This window comes from Triticum dicoccoides, chromosome 7B (assembly GCF_002162155.2).
Source record: "Triticum dicoccoides isolate Atlit2015 ecotype Zavitan chromosome 7B, WEW_v2.0, whole genome shotgun sequence".
NCBI lineage: Eukaryota > Viridiplantae > Streptophyta > Magnoliopsida > Poales > Poaceae > Triticum > Triticum dicoccoides.
In genome coordinates this window covers 79,564,204-79,589,091 of record NC_041393.1, presented here as the reverse complement: position 1 = coordinate 79,589,091, position 24,888 = coordinate 79,564,204, and the positions used below count along the sequence as shown (strand labels likewise).

At 47.9% G+C, this 24,888-nt stretch overlaps 1 protein-coding gene across 1 annotated transcript; it reads right to left on the bottom strand.

Annotated features, from left to right (window-relative positions):
- Nucleotides 1-2,169: 2,169 nt before the first annotated feature.
- Nucleotides 2,170-3,930, bottom strand: LOC119338275 (bidirectional sugar transporter SWEET6b-like). Its single transcript, XM_037610568.1, has 5 exons — nucleotides 3,726-3,930; nucleotides 3,411-3,627; nucleotides 3,122-3,283; nucleotides 2,445-2,564; nucleotides 2,170-2,331 (listed from the first exon to the last, which is right to left on the bottom strand). Exons 1-5 carry the CDS (start codon nucleotides 3,803-3,805, stop codon nucleotides 2,170-2,172), a joined length of 741 nt encoding a protein of 246 aa, XP_037466465.1. The 5' UTR covers nucleotides 3,806-3,930.
- Between the last annotated feature and the right edge of the window lie 20,958 nt (nucleotides 3,931-24,888).

Sequence of the window (24,888 nt, the reverse complement as noted above, 5' to 3'; positions counted from 1 at the left end):
CATCGAGTATATAAGTGGCTGCTATGGGGCTCTTGTTCCCATGCACTCCCATAGAAACAACTCATAGTCATCCAGCCTTGCAAGTATCGATCATAGTCGTCCGGACCCACAAGTACCAACCTTAGTTGTCCGGCCTCGCAAGTATTATCCTGGTCCACAAATACCAATCTTCGTCGTTCAGGCCCACAAGTAACAATCTTAGTCTTCCGGGTCCACAAGTAACGACCTTGGTCTTCCGGGCCCACAAGTAACGTATTTTCCACTAAAAGAAACTCAAATTTCCTAGAAATATTTCATGTATTTATGTCGAAAATACTGTTTCCCTTAGTCTTTTCCAATTTTTTCTACCCTTGCTAACCTATGGCCCCCGGTCGGTAAAAAACAAAAAAATTCTTCCCCACGATCTTATCCCACCCGTACCAACCGCCCCTCCCCCAAATTTCCTGCTCCTCTCCCCCATGATGTGTCTGTTGTGATCAAACTAATTGGATATTGGATACACTATTGGTTGTTTTTGTAGAGAAAGGAGGTCAACAAATATCTGTTGCATGGGGAGTAAGCCTCTTTGAACAGGTGGCAAATGAAGTGTTTGGAGCTGTGCGGGGCTAGAAACCAACTCACTTAAGGCTATTGGTCTTCGGCTGGATTCATCGGCTGTTTAGCAGGGCCATCTCCAGAAATTTGGGGCCTTAGGTAGAAACCAAAATCTGGCCCAAAATATTGAACAATTGACATAACAGAAGAATTAATATGGTAAACCATACTGTCACTTTATTATATAATTTCCAGTCTGTTTTATTTGTACCTTATTTAGGCATATATCAAATACTATTCTAAACTAGTAATGTGATCACAAAGCAATGAACGAACCTCATGTTCTACCAAAAAGGACCATCCGTCTAGTATTTCGTGGAATATAATCTTCAATTATATCTTCGTACTACATCATCTCCAAGACATCAATTTCTGCATCATGAGCCTCAACCTCCTATTGTATTATCATCACCACCATCATCAACATTAACATCTGCGGTGTGATTTTCATAATCAAGTTGGGAGTCTCACTAAATATCTATCGAGGGCACTCGTTTGAGTTCGAGCCTCAACTGCCACTCTTTGTTTTGCAGAACTAGAATCATGTTTCCTAATTCTAGTAGACATGATGATGATTCGGGAACAAAACCTAACAAATTATAAGTGATCATTGATCAAACAGAATCTAATTAGATTCATATAGTAATGATCGCTAGATGACTCTAGATCATTCAAATACAAAGAAAATAAATTGATAAAAAAAACCTTGCTCTTGGATATTAAAACACGGTCTGTGGTCTAGCGTGGATGTGTTTAGCTAGCCCGGGCTGCTTGTTTGGGTGTTGCTTCAAGTTGGATTTTATTTTATTTCCCTTAAATGGAAAGGTCTGGGTTCTTACTAGTTACAGCCACAAGTTCGTGGGCTATCTAATTTGTGCATAGCTCTTCCTATACTCAACTCATTTTTTGACAGAAAAGTGTGTGTCTATATAGTAGACACCACGCGATCAAACACACTAATGAAATATATATTGACAAACAATTAACATGTTACAAGATTCAGAAAAATATTTCTAGCACGGACTCACAGCGTCATACTTCCCTGCAAAAAAGAGGTCGATGTGGTAATTAACAAGGCAGCCTCACAGGAAAAGAGCAGGAGCCATCCAACTGAACTGGTAATTAGGTTAAGTCTGTGTCTCGTTTTCGCTGACACCAAGTTCAAGTTGCATCACCAATAAGATGCCCTTTGGGTCTTTTTGTGCACAAAAAGAAAGAGGACCTTGCTCGAAACATAATACAAACACATCGCGGATATTGAATAAAATAATTTAACAAAGCCACCACACAGTGTAATTAACAAATCAATTGGATCATCACGTAAGAGCAGATTGAAAACAGGCAAGCATACGTGGTGTCATAATATATCTCTGGGATAACTCAGCTGCATTGGTATTTATATATACACTTGCAATTTGCACTGTAGTCTCGGACAGACGACAATGGTTCACAAAATTAAAGGCAATCTCAGACTCTACTAGCTAACAAAAAGTACTACTAATAAACATCAGACCTGTTGAAGTATCGTCCGGTATTAACTACTCAAAATCTTTAGGGCTAAAAACAAAGCAAAGCTTATTTTTCTATGGTGACGGAGACGTTGCCGCTGGTAACGACGCTTTTGGTGAGGACGGTGGCCAGTTCAACATTCTTGCCCTTCTTGGGGGTAGATTTGTAGTAGTACCCGTAGAGGATCAACTGAATGAGGCCGAAGATTGTACCAAGCGCATTGGGGATCTGCACAGAATTTAAAGAGGACATAACAGTTAGATCAAACCGCGTTGAGGAATTCTTGATTGTAAGTCTGGATGGGTTTTTGACTTTTTTTAATCCAATGTGTATGTACATACCGTGATGTAGATGTCAAATTTGATTAGCGCATAGCCCGTCCAGCAGAGACCGTTGAGGAAGTTTACCAGCGACAGGAAGAATGGCATGTACTCCACACTCTTGGTCTTGATCACTCTACCCTGCAAATAAGCAGTACAATATTACTACTTTCATCTTAATTTTTTTTGAGTTATATTAGCATTTAGTACACTTGTTAGTTGGTAAAAGCATCCGTCATTAACAATTAGCCTGAGCTAGTAATTCGCCCTGTAAAGGAAGTTTACCTTTGAGATAGAAATAAACCGTAGGCCTTTTTGATTAAAAATATATGATGTAGCATATTGTAGAAGAACTTGGGTGCGTGAGAGGTGAATAACTCAATTCGGACTTTTTTTAAAAGGTTTTTGGCACGAACGTTAAAACATGAAAGCTGAGTGCATCTTTTAGATGGACATAGATTTTCAAGCAGAATCAACAACAAACAAGGTGTACTACTTAACAAATTGAGGTCTGTCAAAAGCATCTACTAGAACTTTAAAAATAAATTATAGGCAGGTATTTTTCTAGACAACGTATCATTACAACATCATACGTGCACAACGCAGATTAATTAGCCACCTGAACTAACAAGTTAAAGCATTTATCAAAGATCACGGGTCGACGATCCATAAGTTGGGGTGGGGTACCGGGTACGTACCATGATGGTGAGCAGGGAGGCGTACATGATGGAGCCAAAGATGACGCAAAGGATGCCTACGATCATGGAGCGCTTCTCATGGGTGTGGGCGCCGACGAGCACACCGGCCACCACGGCAGCCATGAACGCCGCCTGGATGGCGAGCACGCCGAGCATCTTCCACTGCACGCAAAGCACATGCGCATGGCATGGGTTAGGGGCATGCAGGAGGATCTTATGTATAGAAACTTATGGCGAAAAAAGACAGTAGGCCGGATGAGGGGGCACTAGGAGGGTTGCACGTACGTACCCTTGTGTTCTTGGCCGCGTAGATGATGAAGATGATGATGTAGGCGCCCTCGATGACGAGGCCGATGCCGTTGATGGTGAGGACGAGGGTGCTGTTGGGGTGGACGATAGGGAGCCCGTAGAAGAACCAGAGCAGGCAGTTCATGAGCGTCGCCAGGTAGGGGTCCGGCTTGAACTCCTCCACGTTCTTGGCCTTGCAGATACGCCAGAACGTCGGCCTGAGTACGCACAAGCAGAAAATGAGCGTCAGATTCATGCCCTAGCAACCACCTTCCATCCATGAATACATAGCCGAGAGGAGGAGGAAAGGGCTTACACAGGGGAGAGGAAGAGTCCAAAGGAGATGAGATTGCCAATGATGCCGACGATGTTGCGGGCCACGTCGGCGGAAACCATGATTCTCAGCAAGATGGATCGATCGATCGCCGGGAACACAACTCGATTGCTCGGGGGAACAAACGACTTGAGGAAGGTTGGTTGTGATTTGTTTGGGGCGTGGGTGGCCGAGCTTATATAGTAGGGGGTACACCTTCGCCTTCCCCAAGTTATATCCGATGAGGATATTGTTAAGGGTGGCCAAATCTTCTGATTTGGGTGCAGACCTTATCGAACTCCATCTTTGGCCGTGCTCCCGTACAATACAATGGCCGGCCGTATCAATTTCTTCCTCGTCACCTAGCCAAAGGATCGCCCAGCTTCTAGCTCCTCTTCCACGTAACAACTCCTACTCGATCGAATTATCCCCCGACAGCCCTACGCAAATAAACAATGTCCTCCTCTCCTGCAAGATCGAGGCAAGACGGCACTGTGGGGAGCCAGATCAAGGAGAGGCAAGATAAGGATGGCAGCTGCACGGGGCGTAAAGTGCAGCGTATGTACAGATGGGTTGAGCACTCACTGTGTTTGTCCATGGTCATGCCTACTCTCTTCATCCAACGGTGCTTGCAAGGTAAGAAGAAATCTGTGTGCATCACCTACCTTACCGAACAAGGGTTTCCCCCCGCTTTGTATACAAAGCAACCAACCGAGCCATACAGGGATAGGTGTTGGGGCGGAAGCGGGCGGAAGCAGCACAGATACGCCCAAAAGAAACGACAAAGAAAGAGCAAAAGGAACAAATGCTGACAACGGTGGATCAACAAAATCGAAGAAGCCACGCGATCGCTGCGCCCACCGGGATCTTCCACTAGGCTTCAAGCAGTGGCGGTGCCAGGATCAGAAGTCTGTGATGTCATTTCAAATATGTGATGTCAAGTACAAGTGTTTTCACCAATTTTATGAATTTTTTTGGATGATTTCTACTTGTGTATAAAGGATTTGCCAAAAACCTGTGTGGTCAAATGACAACACTCCTCTCAACGTGGCTTCGCCACTGGCTTCAAGACTCCGAAGCGCCGGCACCTGTCAACACCTCCAAGAAGGATCGCGATGATGACAACGCTGCTGCCAAGGGTTTCCCCCGGTACACGGCGAGGCGAGAGGAAGGGTAGCCCCCGACGCCCTCCCGGAAGGTCAGGTGGCACCCACAGGCACCACCGCGCTGGTGTCGGCCACGCCGACAGGGGTTTCCCCCGATCCCAACCCGCACCTGGGGCGCTCCGGATCCAGCCACCAAACCAACCACCACCCCACGCCAACGCGGTCATGAGGCCCCATGCCGTCTCACCACGGCACCGCGAAGTGAGGACAGCGCGGCGAAGAATCAGAGCCTGGACTAGGGCATCAACATCGTCGGCACGCGGGAGGGCCCAACCTCCACCATCAGTGACGGTAGCCGTCCAGACGCAATAGCAGGAGCACAGCAGGCCCGTGGGCCCATAGGCCCACCCGTGCCCTTGTGGGCCCGTAAAGCTCCCGCCTTCGTGTTGCTGCCGGCACGCCAACGGCGCCGACGCCCCATATCCGAGCCTCTCCTCTTCCTCACCACGCCGCAGACAACGAGGCCACGCCGAGGGGCCGGCCCGCTAGGACCCAGATGGGTCCCATCGGGCCCAGATCTGGGCCGGGGGCGCGACGTCGGCCACCCAGCACCACCACGCCGCCCCACCGCTAAAGAGCAGCACCGCCACCACGTCCACCGCCGGCCACCCCGCCGGGTCACTGGACCGTCGCCAAGCCAAGCGACACCGCCGCCGCCCCCTGCCCAGGGCCAGGAGGACGCGCGCGCGGGGAGAGGAGATCCTGCAGGCGCCGGCACTCCCCAGGCCGGAGCCGGGGGCGCACACCGGCGACGGCAGGGGAGAGGATGAGGGGGGAAGCCGAGAGCAGAGGCGCGGGGGCCGCCCCGGCTGCCTCACGGGGAGGCGGCGCGAGGGCGGAAGGATGGGCGGGGGAGGAAGGGCGGGAGAACGGGGGCGGATCCGAGCCGCGCGCCGGCGAGGGCGGCTGGATCCCGCCGGAGACGGGCAGGGGAAGATGGCGGCGGCGAGGGTTTCGGGGGCGGAGGCGGGTCGCGGGAGATGGGAGCCACCTTCCTCGGGTTTTAGGGACGTATTGTTTCTTATTTCTCTGAACACCTGCCTATCATATCACCTACCTTCAAGTGGAGAGGATTAATTTTTTCTGCAATTGTTCAAATTGGATGATAAAAATCAACTTTGCATGCTTACATGAAGCTAGATTCCTGGAAAATAAGTGCTTTCGCACAGTATATCAAAATGAAACAGCTAATTATTAAGTCCCATATGATTTTTGTGTCCTGATCTTACCTTCAGCACCTGATTAACAAGATACGTGTCTCTGGTGTCAGAAATTCGATCTGAATCTTGACAAAAAACGAACAAAAAATGATTAGGAGGGACTATCTATGCATTACGAGTGCATTGGGAAGGGAAACTGTGTGCTATACAAGTTAGTTTCAATCAGTATCGGAACAGGGGCCGGTGCCGACGGCCAAATGTATGCCGACGGCCACCGTCGGCCTACTCCTGGATATGCCTACAACCGGACCCAGGCCGTCGGCATACAGCGGCCGTCGGGCTATCCAAAGCTATGCCGACAGCCACCATCGGCACTAATTTGCCGTCGGCTTAGACCCAGCCAACGCCTACGGCCGCCGTCGACACAGCTTAGCCATCGACATATGTGCGGGCCCGGCGGGCCGCCCATGACATGTGGCTAACAGCATCAGATCTATGCCGATAGCCGAGACGGGCGGCCGTCGGCATAGATGCGGTTGCCACATCGTTGATCCGGGGCGCACCGACCACCCCATATGCCGACGGCTGCCATCGGCATAGACGCCTCATCACTGATCCGCGACGCATCGGCCATATGCCCCTGGCCTCATCTATGCCGATGGCTTTGCCGTCGGCATAGATTCTTTTTCCATCTCATATTTTTTTCTTTTACGTATTATTATTTAATTAACTTACATCTAGCATGTGTTAATATAAGCATAAATACCTTACTTTTCGATTGTATACGGAGGGGTGTGCCCCCCTCACAGATGGCGCCGCCGCCGGCGGCTGACACCTGGAGAGGGGAGGGGGAAACAGCCCCATCGAGTCTATACGGAGGGGACGTTGCTCCCAAGTGTTTATATGGGATGACCTACCACAACCGGGTGGTGTGGTGGCATGTCTAAAGAGGCGGCACGCGTCTCCGGGGTGCCCCCCCCTCACAGACGGCGCCGCCACCGGCACCTGGAGGGGGGAAACAGACGCGTCGGGTCTACACGGAGGTGATGTAGTTGTGGGTTTGGCCCGGATGTTTCTCCCAGGTGTTCCTCTGGGCTGACCTAACACCACTGGGTGGAGAGGTCCACTGGTCAAAGCCCGTTCGTGGAAAGTAAAAGGGTTAGATCTTGTGGTCAACAGCTCTAGGGTTAGGCAGGACGGGGGCCCTGGGGGTGGCAATGCCACCGGAGCATCGCACCGGGCCCTCATACATGTAGGGTGGTGTGGTGGCATGTCTGAAGAGGTGGCACGCGTCTCCGGGTGTGGCCCCCGTCACGGACGGCGCCGCCGCCGGCACTTGGATGGGGGAAACGGACGCGTCAGGTCTACACGGAGGGGTTTTTGTAGTGGGTTTGCCCCGGAAATTGCTCACAAACGTTTCCCTCTGGGCTGACCTAACACAACCGGGTGGAGAGGTCCACTGGTCAAAGCCCATCCATGGGAAGTCAAAGGGCTAGATATCGTGGTCAACCGCTCCAGGGTTAGGCGGGACGAGGGCCTTGGGGTGTAGCAATGCCACCGGAGTATCGCATCGAGCCCTCATACATGCGGGTGGTGTGGTGGCATGTCTGAAGAGGCGGCACACGTCTCCGGGGTGTGGCCCCTGTCGGTGTCAAAACCGGCGGATCTCGGGTAGGGGGTCCCGAACTGTGCGTCTAAGGCTGATGGTAATAGGAGGCAGGGGACACGATGTTTTACCCAGGTTTGGGCCCTCTCGATGGAGGAAATACCCTACATCCTGCTTGATTGATCTTGATGATATGAGTATTACAAGAGTCGATCTACCACGAGATCGTAGAGGCTAAACTCTAGAAGCTAGCCTATGGTATGATTGTCGTTATCCTACGGACTAAACCCTCCGGTTTATATAGATACCGGAGGGGCTAGGGTTACACAGAGTCGGTTACAGAGAAGGAGATCCATCATCCGAATCGCCAAGCTTGCCTTCCACGCAAAGAAGAGTCCCATCCGGACACGGGACGAAGTCTTCAATCTTGTATCTTTGTAGTCCAACAGTCCGGCCAAAGTATATAGTCCGGTTGTCCGGATCCCCCCTGATACGTCTCCGTCGTATCTATAATTTTTGATTGTTCCATGCCAATATTCTTCAACTTTCATATAGTTTTGGAAACTTTTTATATTATTTTTGGGACTAACATATTGATCCAGTGCCCAGCGCCAGTTCCTGTCTATTGCATGTCTTATGTTTCATAGAAAACCATTGTCAAACGGAATCCAAACAGGATAAAAACGGACGGAGAATTATTTTGGAATATTTGGGATTTTCTGAAGGAAGAATCAACGCAAAACAGTGTCCGAGGTGGCCACGAGACAGGGGGGTGCGCCCTCCTCCCTGGGTGCGCCCTGGACTCTCGTGGGCAACCCGTAAGGCGGTTGATGCCATTCTTTTGCTGCAAGAAAACTAATTTTACGAGAAAAATCTGGGCAAAAGATTCACCCCAATCGGAGTTACAGATCTCCAGATATAAAGGAAACGGCGAAGGGGCAGAAACAGAGAACGCAGAAACAGAGAGATAGATCCAATCTCGGAGGAGTTCTCGCCCCTCCCACGCCATGGGAGCCAAGGACCAGAGGGGAAACCCTTCTCCCATCTTGGGAGGAGGTCCAGGAAGAAGAAGAAGAAGGGGGGCTCTCTCCCCCTAGCCTCTGGTGGCGCCGGAACGCCGCTGGGGCCATCATCATCACCGCGATCTTCACCAACACCACCGTCATCTTCACCAACATCTCGATCACCTTCCCCCATCTATATCCAGTTGTCCACTCTCCCGCAACCCGCTGTACCCTCTACTTGGACATGGTGCTTTATGCTTCATATTATTTTCCAATGATGTGTTGGCATCCTATGATGTCTGAGTAGTTTTTCGTTGTCCTATTGGTGGTTGATGAATTGCTATGATTGATTTAATTCGCTTGTGGTTATGTTGCTGTCCTTTGGTGCCCATCATATGAGCGCGCACGTGGATCACACCATAGGGTTAGTTGTATGTTGATAGGACTATGTATTGGACGACTAGAGTGACAGAAGCTTCAACCTAGCATAGAAATTGATGCATACAGGATTGAAGGGGGACCAATATATCTTAATACTATGTTTGGGTTTTAACTTAATGAACGTTAGTAGTTGCGGATGCTTGCTAATAGTTCCAATAATAAGTGCATAAAATTCCAAGTCAGGGATGACATGCTAGCAGTGGCCTCTCCCACATAAAACTTGCTATCAGTCTAGTAAAGTAGTCAATTGCTTAGGGACAATTCCACAACTCCTACCACCACTTTTCCCACACTCGCTATATTTACTTTATTGCATCTTTATCTAAACAGCCCCTACTTTTTATTTACATGTTCTTTACTTTCTTGCAAAACTATCCAACAACACCTACAGAGTACTTCTAGTTTCATACTTGTTCTAGGTAAAGCGAACGTCAAGCGTGCGTAGAGTCGTATAAGTGGCCGATAGGACTTGAGAGAGTATTTGTTCTACCTTTAGCTCCTTGTTGGGTTCGACACTCTTACTTGTCGAAAGAGGCTACAACTATCCCGTATACTTGCGGGTTATCAAGACCTTTTTCTGGCGCCGTTGCCGAGGAGTCATAGCGTGGGGTGAATATTCTCGTGTGTGCTTGTTTGCTTTATCACTAAGTAATTTTTATTTTCTGTTCTCAGTTGTTTTCTATCTTTAGCTATGGGTAGGAAACGCAAAATACCAAAAAAAAATTAGTTGTACCTATTGAACCAGTGGTTGAAGAACCACTCAAAATCTATCACACTCCTGAAGCTTTTTACATGGATCATCTTTGATCCCTTTGTGCTCGTGCGGAAATTCCCACTAGTTTAGTTGAGGGCAAATCTTTAGATGAGCATGCTTGTTTTGTGCGACACCATATATCCGAAAAAGGGAAACTATTATGGGATCAAATTCAACGTTTGCAATGCTATACTTGGAATTTATGTGAAATATATGAGTTTATTTGTTGTTCTGAAGACCCTAAGAAACACCTACCCTATCAATGCTTGTTTAGTGATAATGGAATCGTATCTTCGTATGCTAAGGGTGTTTACAATTACTATGATGTTCAACAAATTAAAGAATTTGTTCCTTTTAAAGGTGCTTATGAGATTGCCTCTTTGATTGAAAAGTATGATGCTACTCTTTAAAATTCTGAAAATTTTGCCATATTTCAATATTGTTATGATAATTATGCTTCTAATGCCTATGTTAAACCATATATTGAGTACTTTTCCGCTGTCCAAGAAGAGACTAATATTTTGCAGGAAGCTATGGAAGAAGAAATTGATGAAACAGTGAGCTCATTGGATGAAAAAGATGATGAGGAGAGCGAAGAACAAAAGGAGGAAGAGCGGATTAGCTACCTGTGCACACTTTCTAATGAGAGTAACTCTTCAACTCATACATTGTTTAATTTCCCTTCGTGCTTACCGAAGGATGATTACTATGATGATTGCTATGATGATTGTTATGACCCCGTTGATTCTCTTGAAATATCCCCTTTTGATGATGCTTGCAATGCTTGTGGCCAAGATGCCGATATGAATTATGCTTATGGAGATGAACTTGCTATAGTTCCTTATGTTAAACATGAAATTGTTGCTATTGCACCCACGCATGATAGTCCTATTATCTTTTTGAATTCTCCCTAATACACTATATCAGAGAAGTTTGTGCTTATTAAGGATTATATTGATGGGTTGCCTTTTACCATTGCACATGATGATTTTGATGAATATAATATGCATGTGCTTGCTGCTCCTACTTGCAATTATTATGAGAGAGGAACTCTATCTCCGCCTCTTTATGTTTCCAATACGTTAGAATTGCAAGAAACTGCTTATACTATGCATTGGCCTTTACTACGTGTGCATGAATTGTTCTCTTATGACATGCGGATGCATATGAAAAGAGTTAGACTTCGTTGTTGCATGATATATGTTACTTTGTGCTCACTACTAAATTACAAATCATTGTTAATTAAAATTGGCTTTGATATACCTTGGGATCCGGGTGGATTCATTACTTGAGCACTATATGCCTAGCTTAATGGCTTTAAAGAAAGCGCTGCCAGGGAGACAACCCGGCAGTTTTAGAGAGTCATTTATTTCTGTTGAGTGCTTTTATATAGTATAAAAACAAAAAAATAAAGAGGGGAACCTAAAACTTTTCAAAAAGGAAAGTGAAAGTGAGAGAGACAAGCGTCGTTGAAGTGGGAGAGCTCCTTGAACTTTGTTCATGCTCACGGAAACTTTGTGCATCTTGATTAAAGAAACTTTTCAACAAAAATAATTATCCCCTTGTACAATTCCATTGTATTATAAAAATAATGTCCCAACGTTTTCCTTTAGGATGTTTACAATGGTTGTTGGTTTGTACGGTGCAAGACAGAAACTTTGGCTGTAGTGCGCGATTTTACATTTTTAACTGGAACGTCAATAGGTTCTGATTACTTTTGCACTGTCTTGCTATACAACTTTTTTATTTTTCCTAATTTTGGTAGAATTGTTGGGATACCAGAAGTATGGTGGATGTTCAGATTGCTTCAGACTGTTCTGTTTTTTGACAGATTCTGTTTTTGATGCATAGCTTGCTTGAATCTAGCAATTTGTATCAGTGTATTAAGCCATGGAAAAGCTATATTACAGTAGACACAATGCAAAAACAAAATATGAATTTGTTTGCAATAGTACTTAGAGTGGTGATTTGCTTTATTATACTAACGGATCTTACCAAGTTTTCTGTTGAAGTTTTGTGTGGATGTAGTGTCTAATCGAGGATGTCTCGATATGAGCAAAAGGAAGAGAGGCAAGAGCTCAAGCTTGGGGATGCCCGAGGCACCCCAAGTAAATATTCAAGGAGACTCGAGCGTCTAAGCTTGGGGATGCCCCGGAAGGCATCCCCTCTTTCTTCAACAAGTATCAGTATGTTTTCGAATTCGTTTCGTTCATGCATTATGTGCAAGTCTTGGAGCGTCTTTCGCATTTAGTTTTCATTTTTTCTTTTATGCACGATGCTGGTATGAGATAGTATTTGGTTGATTTATAGAATTCTCTATGCACTTCACTTATATCTTTTGAGTGTGGCTTTATAGAATGCTTCATATGCTTCACTTATATCATTTGAAGTTTGGATTGCCTGTTTCTCTTCACATAGAAAACCGCCATTTGTAGAATGCTCTTTTGCTTCACTTATATTTGTTAGAGCATGGGCATATCTTTTGTAGAAAGATTTAAACTCTCTTGCTTCACTTATATCCTTTTAGAGAGATGACAAGAATTGGTCAATCACATTGTTAGTCATAAAATCCTACATAAAACTTGTAGATCGTTGAATATGATATGTTTGATTCCTTGCAATAGTTTTGCGATATAAAGGTGGTGATATTAGAGTTGTGCTAGTTGAGTAATTGTGAAATTGAGAATTACTTTTGTTGAGGTTTGCAAGTCCCGTATCATGCACGTATGGTGAACCGTTATGTAACGAAGTTGGAGCATGAGGTGCTCTTTGATTGCTTTCCTTATGAGTGGCAGTCGGGGATGAGCGATGGTCTTTTCCTACCAATCTATCCCTCTAGGGTCATGTGTAGTAGTACTTTGCTTCGAGGGCTAAGTAGAATTTTGCAATAAGTATATGAGTTCTTTATGACTAATGTGAGTCCATGGATTATACGCACTCTCACCTTTACGCAATTTGCTAGCCTCTACCTTACCGTGCATTGCCCTTTCTCACCTTGAGAGTTGGTGCAAACTTCAGCGATGCATCCAAACCCCGTGATATGATACGCTCTATCACACATAAGCCTCCTTATATCTTCCTCAAAACAGCCACCATACCTGCCCATTATGGCATTTCCATAGCCATTCCGAGATATATTCCATGCAACTTCCATCATCATCATATACATGACTTGAGCATTTATTGTCATATTGCTTTGCATGATCGTAAGATAGCTAGCATGATGTTTTCATGGCTTGTCCGTTTTTGATGTCATTGCTATGCTAGATCATTGCACATCCCCATACACCACCGGAAGCATTCATATATAGTCATATCTTTGTTCGAGATATCATTGTAATATTGAGTTGTAAGTAAATAAAAGTGTGATGATCATCATTATTAGAGCATTGCCCCAGTGAGGAAAGGATGATGGAGACTATGATTCCCCCACAAGTCGGGATGAGACTCCGGACTTTATGAAAAATAAAAGAGGCCAAAGAAGCCCAAACAAAAAAAGAGGCCAAAGAAGCCCACCAAAAAGAAAGAAAGAAATAAAAAATAAAAATAAAAATAAAAGGAAAAAAATGAGAGAAAAAGAGTGAAGGGGCAATGTTACTATCCTTTTACCACACCTGTGCTTCAGAGTAGCACCATGTTCTTCATAGAGAGAGTCTCCTATGCTTTCACTTTCGTATACTAGTGTGAATTTTCATTATAGAACTTGGCTTGTATATTCCGATGATGGGCTTCCTCAAACGCCCGAGGTCTTCATGAGCAAGCAAGTTGGATGCACACCCACTTAGTTTCCAATTTGAGCTTTCATACACTTATAGCTCTTAGTGCATCCGTTGCATGGCAATCCCTACTCCTCGCATTGACATCAATTGATGGGCATCTCCATAGCCCGTTGATTAGCCGCGTCGATGTGAGACTTTCTACCTTTTTGTCTTCTCCACATAAACCTCCACCATCATATTCTATACCACCATAGTGCTATGTCCATGGCTTGCGCTCATGTATTGCGTAAGAGTTGAAAAAGGGGAAGCGCGTTAAAAAGTATGAACCAATTGCTCGGCTCGTCATCGGGGTTGTGCATGATGGGAGTATTTTGTTTGACGAAGATGGAGCATAGCCAGACTATATGATTTTGTAGGGATGAGCTTTCTTTGGCTATGTTATTTCAATAAGACATAATTGCTTGGTTGGTATGCTTGAGGTATTATTGTTTTTATGTCAAATGATAGACTATTGCTTTAAATCACTCATGCCTTAATATTCATGCCATGATTAGACATATGATCAAGATTATGCTAGGTAGCATTCCACATCAAAAATTATCTTTTTTTATCATTTACCTACTCGAGGACGAGCAGGAATTAAGCTTGGGGATGCTGATACGTCTCCGTCTTATCTATAATTTTTGATTGTTTCATGCCAATATTCTTCAACTTTCATATACTTTTGGCAACTTTTTATATTATTTTTGGGACTAACATATTGATCCAGTGCCCAGTGCCAGTTCCTGTCTATTGCATGTTTTATGTTTCACATAAAACCAATATCAAACGGAATCCAAACGGGATAAAAACGGACGGAGAATTATTTTGGAATATTTGGGGTGGCCACGAGGATAAATCCAGAGGAAGAATCAACGCGAAACAGTGTCTGGGGTGGCCACGAGACAGGGGGCGCACCCTCCCCCCTGGGCGCGCCTTGGACTCTCGTGGGCCACTCGTAAGGCGGTTGATTCCCTTCTTTTGCCGCAAGAAAGCTAATTTTACGAGAAAAATCTGGGTGAAAGATTCACCCCAATCGGAGTTACGGATCACCAGATATAAAGGAAACGGTGAAGGGGCAGAAACAGAGAACGCAGAAACAGCAAGATAGATCCAATCTCGGAGGGGCTCTCGCCCCTCCCACGCCATGGGAGCCAAGGACCATAGGGGAAGCCCTTCTCCCATCTAGGGAGGAGGTCAAGGAAGAAGAATAAGAAGGGGGGATCTCTCCCCCTTGCTTCCGGTGCCGCCGGAACGGTGCCGGGGGCCATCATCATCACCGCGATCTTCACCAACACCGCCGTCATCTTCACCAACATCTCCATCACCTTCCCCCATCTATATCCAGCGGTCCACTCTCCCGCAACCCGCTGTACCCTCTACTTGAACATGGTTCTTTATGCTTCATATTATTTTCCAATGATGTGTTGCCATCCTATGATGTTTGAGTAGATTTTCGTTGTCCTATTGGTGGTTGATGAATTTCTATGATTGATTTAATTTGCTTGTGGTTATGTTGCTGTCCTTTGGTGCCCATCATATGAGCACGCGCGTGGATCACACCATAGGGTTAGTTGTATGTTGATAGGACTATGTATTTGAGGGCTAGAGTGACAGAAGCTTCAACCTAGCATAGAAATTGATGCATACGGGATTGAAGGGGGGCCAATATATCTTAATGCTATGGTTTGGTTTTACCTTAATGAATGTTAGTAGTTGCGGATGCTTGCTAATAGTTTCAATCATAAGTGCATATAATTCCAAGTCAGGGATGACATGCTAGCAGTGGCCTCTCCCACATAAAACTTGCTATCGGTCTAGTAAAGTAGTCAATTGCTTAGGGACAATTCCACAACTCCTACCACCACTTTTCCCACACTCGCTATATTTACTTTATTGCATCTTTATCTAAACAGCCCCTACTTTTTATTTACGCGTTCTTTACTTTCTTGCAAAACTATCCAACAAAACCTACAAAGTACTTCTAGTTTCATACTTGTTCTAGGTAAAGCGAACGTCAAGCGTGCATAGAGTCGTATCAGTGGCCGATAGGACTTGAGAGAGTATTTGTTCTACCTTTAGCTCCTCGTTGGGTTCGACACTCTTACTTATCGAAAGAGGCTACAACTATCCCGTATACTTGCGGGTTATCACCCCCTTATCCATGACTCCCTCAGTAGCCCCTGAACCAGGCTTCAATGACGATGAGTCCGGCGCGCAGATTGTCTTCGGCATTGCAAGGCGGGTTCCATCTCCGAATACTCCAAGGTAAATTTAGAACACTTAAGTCGTGTCCGGCTCTGCAAGACAAATTTCACATACCACCGTAGAGAGAACAATAATCCACAAATCTGATCTGCTGACAACTCTTCGTAGCGTGACATCACGCCATAGCCCGACCATTATTTGAAACGTTTTTTACAACCAGCTACCGCACACATTGCGAGGCGGTTTCCTTGGCACGTCTTATCGAAGCAGAGATCGTGTCCCTGTTATCGTGGGATCCTCATCAATACGGGTATGGGTAACCCCACCACGCCTGTTGGCATGACTCCGTGTTTTTAGGCAAGTCCCGAACGGTTACGCTGGGGACACTTGATATCCGCCCCCTTTATAGAGGGGTCATGGCCTATCCCCTTCTTACCACGCTTGCGCCTTTCTGCCTCTCGAGTTCCAACACCCGAAGCTCAAGCGTAGGCACTTTAGATCTCCAATCATGTCCGGTTCCAACCTTCAAGGTCGGTGGATGGCCTCCTCTGTCACAAGGAGGACATTGTGAAGCTCGAGGAGGCCAGATATTTGACCGCCAACGTTAAGCACAGGCTTCCCGCCCCTGGGCAGGTCATCCCCACTCCCGAACCCAACGAGAGTGTCGTATTTGTTTCTCACTTCCTTCGAGGCTTGGGCCTTACTCTTGATCCCTTCGTGAGAGGGCTCATGTTCTATTACCGGCTAGATTTTCACGATCTAGCTCCGGATTCCATCCTCCACATCTCGTCGTTTATCGTCTTGTGTGAAGCCTTCCTCCACATCACCCCACACTTCGGCCTATGGCTCAAGACCTTCAATGTGAAGCCGAAGGTGATTGAGGGGCGACACGCGGAATGTGGAGGCGCTGCAATAAGCAGAAACGCCGATGTTCCATGGCCAGAAGGTTCCTTCCCAGAGGTGTCCGATCTGTGGCAACGGAGGTGGTTTTACGTCACAGCTCCTCGAGGCACAACATGGGTGGCTGCCCCTGCCTTCCATATGGGCCCTCCGCCTCAACTGGCGTCGTGGGCCAATGTGGGACTAGACTGGGGGCCTGCTAATGATGTACCGACATTGCAGAGCCGTATTCGGGAGCTTCATGAGAGGGATATCGACTTTGTCAAAATCATTCAGGTAATGCTAGTTCGGCGGATCCTGCCGTGCAAACGTCGACCTCTCGGGATGTGGGAGTTCAATCTGGAAGGTCCGTGAACCGTTCAGCACTTCTTCGGCATGACACTCGAAAGGATGTATAAGTTATTCCTCGGACCACAAGTAAGGTGTCCAGACACCACCGAGGATGTGGGCCTGAGCTGCAACCGCCTAGATACCCAAGTAAGTAACCTTGTAACCGAACACTTCGCTTATGTTTGATACAACATTATTCTGAAAACTTGTCCGCGGCCAGGATTGGCTCAGCAAGGCGGAGAGGATCAGGTGTCTGGCCCCACTTCCCGAAGACTCGCCTAGTCCTGCAATAGCCAGGATGCTTAGACGCGCATTAAGCCAAGTGCCCTCAGGGAAAGGGGAAGAGAAGAATAGAGAAGCCGAACTCCACACATTGCACATCCAAACCGGGGGAATTACTGTCTCCATGAAGGAGGATAATCGGGGAGGTTTTTCCAAGGTTTCCTCCCCCAGCGGGAAGAAAAGGGCTGCCCCCGAAGACTTGGAGATGGAGGTGCCTAAGCAAGGGAAGAGAACTTCACCAGGGGCCCTGCCCAAAAGGGCGTCCTCACCGCACCATGCCCGCAAACGGGCCAGCCCTCCACCGAGCTGTAACTTAATAAACAAGAAGCTATTGCTTTTTCCTTTGAGAACAATAACCAGGATCTATATTTTTTTGAAGTCCGGCTAGTAGCTCGTCTCAACAAGGTTCATCTTCGGGGGATCTTCTTCCGGAGATGATGGAGAGTGAAACCCCACCTGCCTCTCCGCCCCATGGGGCAGGCGACCCGGAGGTGTCGTCACGGAGGAGTCTAGATCCGCTGAGGCCGGAAGTTAACACTTCGACCGCCCCGAGCCCGGCACGTTCGCTCCCATGGAAGGCAATGAGAAGGGTCTGGGATAGTCCGGTGCCCGGCCGAACATACTGATGGGCCTCCTTGAGCAAGCTACTCTCTCGGAGGAGCACCGTACGCTAATGGGTACTGTGTTGGAGAAGATTTCGTCCTCCACAAGCGGGTTAAAGGAAGCTTTTGGAAGCTTGCTAAAAGTCTTCGAGGTATGCGATGAAATACACAATTTTTGGTTGTATCGCACGCGCTGGGTATGCTCCGTATAGATAGTAGCCCCTGAGACTCTGGTTGCCAGCCCTAGGAGGCAAACGGAGGATCACACTCTCAGGTAATGATCATACTGCATTCATGCACAGGTTGCTAAGGGTACGGCGGTAGACCGGACCTCTGAATTCGCCAGACTAAGGCAACAAATTGATGTGTTGGATGCCGACATCACGCTTGTAAACAAGCGGCTTGACAAGTCATAGAGTATGCGCTCGGTTTTTCCTCATTTGTTTAGGAAATATTAAGAGGATTGTAATATTGATATAGTATGATGGGGCTGCAGGCAGAGCTGCTACCATTGAGGCCCCGAGGGCGGAGCTTGCCCTAGCCAAGGAACAAGCCCGGGCTAGCAATGCGGCTGCCCTAAAGGCAGTCGAAGACTTGAGAGCCGAACATGCTGCTCATCACCAAAGCGAAGAAAAGATAGCCGAGATGGTTGTGGAGCTGAGGGACGCCGCCGGCCGGTATGAGCTTCTCTAGAAGGAGGATCAGGCAAAGGCGGATGACCTGAAGAAGGCCCTGGATGCGGCTAAGGAGATGCGCTCTGAAATTAGAGACGCGCGGGAGGAACTTTGACAAGCCGGAGAAATCGTGGCTGGAAGCCCATATTTGTTGCGGATGAAGTTCTTAGATCCAAAGTATGCTCCTTTGGATCGGCTTTGGAGCACTGCAGATGAGTATGAGGACTTGGCGAAAAGTACGGCTGATGTGACCAAGTTATTCAAGGATCATAAAGATAATGAAATAGAAAGGTTGTTCTGGTCGTAATTTAGCGCTCCAATGCACTCATTGCCATTGCGTGAGAGGATGGCCGCTATAGCCGAGCTCCATAGGTTCTCCAGTCTTGCAATGAGGTCTGTAATAGACCATCTATGGCTGAAGGGACCGAGGCCGGACAGTTACTTTGGTTTAGTGCAACAATTATTTGGCGCCGGATCGTGCATCGATGCCATGAAAAGGTCTGCGTGCATAGAGGGTGCACGGATGGCCCTTGCCCGTGTTAAGACATATTGGGCAGATATGGGGGTCACCAGCATTGCAACCCAGAGTCCGGCAGGAAGCCAAGACCCAGCCGAGCACTATTTTGAGCAAGTCATAGAAGGTGCCCGTATAATAGAGGCTCAGTGCTCGAAGAATGTCATGTTCGAGTGACAAGTCGATTAATTGTAAACAATTATGTGATAAATATATAGGCTGTGTTTATACTTTTGCCTGAGAGTGTTATAATGCCTCCTGTGCGGCCGTTTATGTATGCATATAACTTGAAAGTTAGCAGTCGTTGGCTTTAACCCCCACGCATATACTGCGGGGGTGTTCGAAAAAATATGAGTAATCACACTTGATCCAATGTCTTGGTCCATTAAGGAGGTGATTGCACGTCGAACCAGGCAACTAGACTATATAGCTGTAACACTTTCACTTAGCCATAGAAGTTTAATGGTGGGGCTACTATGTAGCCCCTAGTACTTCCACGTGCATCCGGATAGGGGCGCGTATGTACGTGACCGGGAAATGGTCCTTCGTTAACGCGGAGGAATCCTATAGATTCCGATGACTCCTCGAGTGGTTGACCAGTCTCTCGCTGTATCATCACAGTCAGTTTTCGGCTTTCTCTACTGAGGTGCTCATCCAGAATAACCAGGGCACAATCGCAGTAGTTCTCCTTTGGACACCTTAGCTGATAAAACGGAACATAAGGCAGCAAACCCAGGAGCCGGGCAAACCCAACATTTGACCAAAGACATGATTCGGAGCTGATGCATATAAGGCCAAACTCGCGACGCCGAACACTCCCGAAGGTATTCGGACTTTATAACATATACTGGGCTGAGCAACACCCTTGAATATGAACCCTGTATTTCCAGGTACGTGCATTGATCTGTCGTGGCGAAATGCCTATAACGCCAGTATCCGCTGTGGGTGTATTGAATACCCACAGGATGTCAAGCAACAAAAGACAATAAAGAAGGTTTACACAGGGGCTTAATCTAAAGAGAAACCTTTGAGCGGGGCCCTACTGCACGTCTGCGCCTTTGTCTCCGTTGTGCCGTATCCTGGAAGGGTGTCGCACGAATAGTGTCTGTAAAAACGAAAACTCATGTAAAGAGTAAGCGTGCGAGAAGTTGGTTATTCCCAATGGATGTTAGAAATATGAGATATTGGCCTATTAATAAGGCAAGCCGAATTGTGGGCTTTACTACATGTTTGCAGCCCCTGGTACCATTTATGTGGATATATGTATGGCACCCAGCTCAGGTTTATCTGGGCTGTTGTTGACGGTGGTGCACTGGACTAGTCTAACCGTGTCCTTGGTCTTAACGACTGATCATGCGTTCTGATGGGAGAGGCCGCTTAGTGTCCGGCTATGAGAGCCACCGCATACTGCTCTATGTTTCTGCTAACAGTTATGACGCCACGTGGACCGGGCATCTTAAGTTTAAGGCAAGCGTAGTTCGGTACTGCATTAAAGCAAGCGAAGGCCGTTCTTCCGAGTAATGCATGATAACCGCTGCTGGAGGGCGCGATGTCAAAGAGTAGTTCCTGTCTTCTCCGGGAGAACCGAATGTCACCTCTAATATGAGGGAGCCCCAGCAACGGGCCTCAATGCCTGGTATCACTCCTTTAAAGTTGGTGTTACTTTGGCTTATTCTGGATGGGTCTATCCCCATCTTGCGGACGGTGTCCTCATATATCAGACTAAGACTACTGGCGCCGTCCATTAGGACTCGAGTGAGATGGTATCCGTCAATTATTGGGTGAGCACCAAGGCAGCCGATCCTTCGTGCCGGATACTGGCCGAGTGGTCCCTGTGATCAAAGGTGATCGGGCAGGCCGACCAGGTGTTGAATTTGGTGGCAACGGACTCTATGTGAGTTGCGTGGACCATGTTTACTATTTTGACTTCTGGTGGGAATTTTTTCTGTCCCCTAGTGTTTGCTGGCGAGGCTCATCCTCGTCTTCACTTGGCGTTTCCCTTCCCTTGTGTTCGGTGTTTAACTTGTCGGCCTGCTTGAAGACCCAACATTATTTGTGAGTATGATTTGCAGGTTTTTCGGGGGTGCCATGGATTTGGTACAATCTGTCCAGGACTTTATTCAGGCCAGACGGTCCTTCTTTGCTGCCCTTAAATGGCTTCTTTCTTTGACCAGGTCGAGAACCCCTGAATCCGGCACTGACCGCCGTGTTGTCCAGACGTTCTTCGTTGTTCCGACGCTTGTTCTTATTGCGCCGTGGCTTCCCGTTGCCCTCTCGAATTTCGGATGTGCCTGGGTCACTGGTGCCTCTACGGGCCAACCAACTGTCTTGGCCCACACAAAAGCGGGTCATAAGGCTTGTTAAGGCCGCCATCGTCCTTGGCTTTTCTTGGCCGAGGTGTCTGGCCAGCCACTCGTCCCGGATACTGTGCTTAAAGGCCGCTAGGGCTTCGGCATCCGGACAGTCGACAATTTGTGAGAAATCTGTTCCAAAGCTTGTGGGCTGACTCTCCGGGTTGTTTTATTATGTGACTTAAATCGTCTGCGTCCGGAGGTCGGACATAGGTCCCTTGAAAATTGGCCCTGAAAGTGTGCTGAAGTTCCTCCTAGCTTCCGAATGAATTTTCGGGGAGGCTTTTCAACCAGTGCCGAGCTGGCCCATTCAAGTTGAGGGCAAGGTATTTGATGGCGTGGAGGTCATCCCCACGAGCCATGTGGATGTGGAGGATAAAATCTTCAATCCAGACACCAGGGTCTGTCATTCCGTCATATGCCTCTATGTTCACGGGTTTGAATCCATGTGGAAATTCGTGATCCAGCACCTCATCGGTGAAGCACAGAGGGTGCGCAGCCCCTCCGTATATGGACATGTCGCGGCATGCTGTCAGCTGTTGTTGTGTCCGGTGTTGATTCCGAACTGGTACTCGATCAGTGTGATTGTTTTGGTGACCATAATCCCGCATCAGGACATGTCCTCTGGATCCGTAGATGGACCTGGCCGCACCAGCCTTTTTGTCCAGGAGCTCACGTAAATCGTGTGCGGCATCAGTGGCTACTCTATCGCGGCCATGAAGTGGTTGGTACGGCCGAATGGTCGTATTGTTCTTTGGCGGAATGGGCTCTGCAGCCTCATCATCGAATTCGGGCAGCAGCTTGTGTTTTGGGTAGCTCTTTGTGTGGCCATCATCACCACATTTTCCTTCAGTGTCTAGCACCTTATTCCATCTGCGGTTGAGTGTATCCTGCGCGGCTTTGAGCCTTTGCTTCTGCTTCTTTAGGCTCCTCGCATGGCCATAAGCCTTCTGCGGAGGTTATCTTGTTCCAAACGTTTTTCTGGGATGATGAATGCATCCTCAACCGGACTGTCCTCCTCTCCGGGGGAAGTTTGATGAGTTCGGCCCTCGGGATCGCTGTGATCGAGCGTCTGTTCAGCATGGCCTGGATCTTCTTGCTCCATCGCTGGGTTCATATTGTTGCCATTGGAGTCAACCGGAGTGTCATTTTTCCTTGCGCTGTTACCGCTATTTTTATTGTGACTGGACTTAGAGCGGTGCCCGTGCCATCGTTTTGGCTTTTGTCCAGGGGGTTTATCCTCCGTTATGTCCTTTTTGTCACCGTTGTCCTCCTTAGGAGTGTCCACCATGTAGATGTCATATGATGAAGTGGCGGTCCAGTGCCCCGTGGGTGGTGGTTCCAGATCATCCCCTGCATCGGCGTCCATACCGTCGATGTCGTCGGAGTCGAAATCAAGCATGTCTGTTAGGTCATCGACAGTGGCTATGAAGTGGGTGGTGGGTGGGAGGCGATTTTCTTCGTCGTCTGTATCCCACTCGGGACGGACATAGTTCGGCCAGGAATCTCCTGACAGAGAGAGAGAGACCTTAATGAATTTAGCACATCGCCAAAGGGGGAGTGCTGAAAGATATCCGCAGTGGTGAACTCCATTACTGGAGCCCAATCGGACTCGATGAGCCCGGGCGCGCGCGGTTCAGGACCTACATCCGGACACAAGTCCGGGGGTCCGGTGACGCAGATTCCCTTAGCGGCGGAATCTATGTTCGGCTCTACCGCCCAAGAGCATGCAGCCTCCGTGGCGGGGCCCATCCACCCGTCCTCGGATGACACAATTTGCCATGGATTTAGGTCCGGAGCAGCTGTAGGGGAGATATCCCGAATACTGTCCGACAAAAGATTTAGGTCGTGCTCGTCGTGACTGTTCAGCGCTCCTGATGTAAGCCCGAACCCTTTGAAGATCAAGTCTCCGTGGACATCGGCCATGTCATTCAAGTTTCCGAACCTGACCTGATGGCCAGGGGCGTAGCTGTCGATTTGCTCCAGATGGCCAAGCGAGTCGGTCGGCAGTGCGAAGCCGCCGAACATGAAGATCTGTCTAGGGAGAAAAGTCTCGCCCTGGACTACGTTGTTGAAGGTTGAGGGAGCCATCGAGCCTTAGAGCGACGACACAGAGGAACTCTCAATGAAAGCACCAATGTCGGTGTCAAAACTGGTGGATCTCGGGTAGGGGGTCCCGAACTATGCATCTAAGGCTGATGGTAACAGGAGGCAGGGGACATGATGTTTTACCAGGTTTGGGCCCTCTCGATGGAGGTAATACCCTACTTCCTGCTTGATTGATCTTGATGATATGAGTATTACAAGAGTTGATCTACCATGAGATCGTAGAGGCTAAACCCTAGAAGCTAGCCTATGGTATGATTGTCGTTATCCTACGGACTGAACCCTCTGGTTTATATAGATACCGGAGGGGCTAGGGTTACACAGAGTCGGTTACAGAGAAGGAGATCTATCATCCGAATCACCAAGCTTTCCTTCCACGCAAAGGAGAGTCCCATCCGGACACGGGACGAAGTCTTCAATCTTGTATCTTCATAGTCCAACAGTCCAACCAAAGTATATAGTCCGGCTGTCCGGATACCCCCTTATCCAGGACTCCCTCATCCCCCCTCACGGAAGGCGCCGCCGCCGGCACCTGGAGGGGGAAACGGACGCGTTGGGTCTACACGGAGGTGATGTAGCTGTGGGTTTGGCCCGGATGTTACTCCCAGGTGTCCCTCTGGGCTGACCTAACACACCGGGTGGAGAGGTCCACTGGTCAAAGCCCGTCCATGGGAAGTCAAAGGGCTAGATCTTGTGGTCAACCGCTCCAGGGTTAGGCGGGACGGGGGCCCTGGGGGGGTAGCAATGCGAACGAAGTATCGCACCGGGCCCTCATACATGCGGGGTGGTGTGGTGGCATGTCCGAACACTACAAAAAAAGACACATCCATGACATTTTGGGCCGAACGAAAAAAATTTCTGTCATACATATGACACTTCTATGAAGATAATTGTGACAAAACTCGATATCATCATAGATGTGGTGGGCTCCTACTTCTATGACAAAAAATCATGACAAAAAATGGGCTTTTCGTCCTCGGCGGGCCGGAGACGCAGCTGCATGACATTCTTTGGGCCGTCCATGACGGAAAAAACCGTGGTAGAAGCAAGGGGGAGGAAAATTTTGGGGAGTTGCCGGTTACGGTGGGAGGTCGGGGGCCGAGCGATGCGCGTTTCTCTCGTACACGTATGCGCATGTGTGCGAGGCGTTGGCTCTAACTGAACCCGAGCGAGGCGTTGGGCTCTAACTGAACCCGAGCGATTGCACTGTAGGCTACGCGTTACTGAACCCGAGCGATCGATCGATGGCTGTTAACTGAACCCGATCGAGCGATTTCTTCGCTACTGCTGCTAACTGAAGCCGAACGATT

Excerpts from the sequence above, each read along its gene's own strand:
- LOC119338275 (XM_037610568.1), bottom strand. The coding sequence starts at position 3,805 with ATGGTTTCCGCCGACGTGGCCCGCAACATCGTCGGCATCATTGGCAAT. Across the intron at positions 3,628-3,725 it reads GGACTCTTCCTCTCCCCTGT|GCCGACGTTCTGGCGTATCT; the intron begins GTAAGCCCTTTC and ends GTGCGTACTCAG. Across the intron at positions 3,284-3,410 it reads ACGCGGCCAAGAACACAAGG|TGGAAGATGCTCGGCGTGCT; the intron begins GTACGTACGTGC and ends CTTTGCGTGCAG.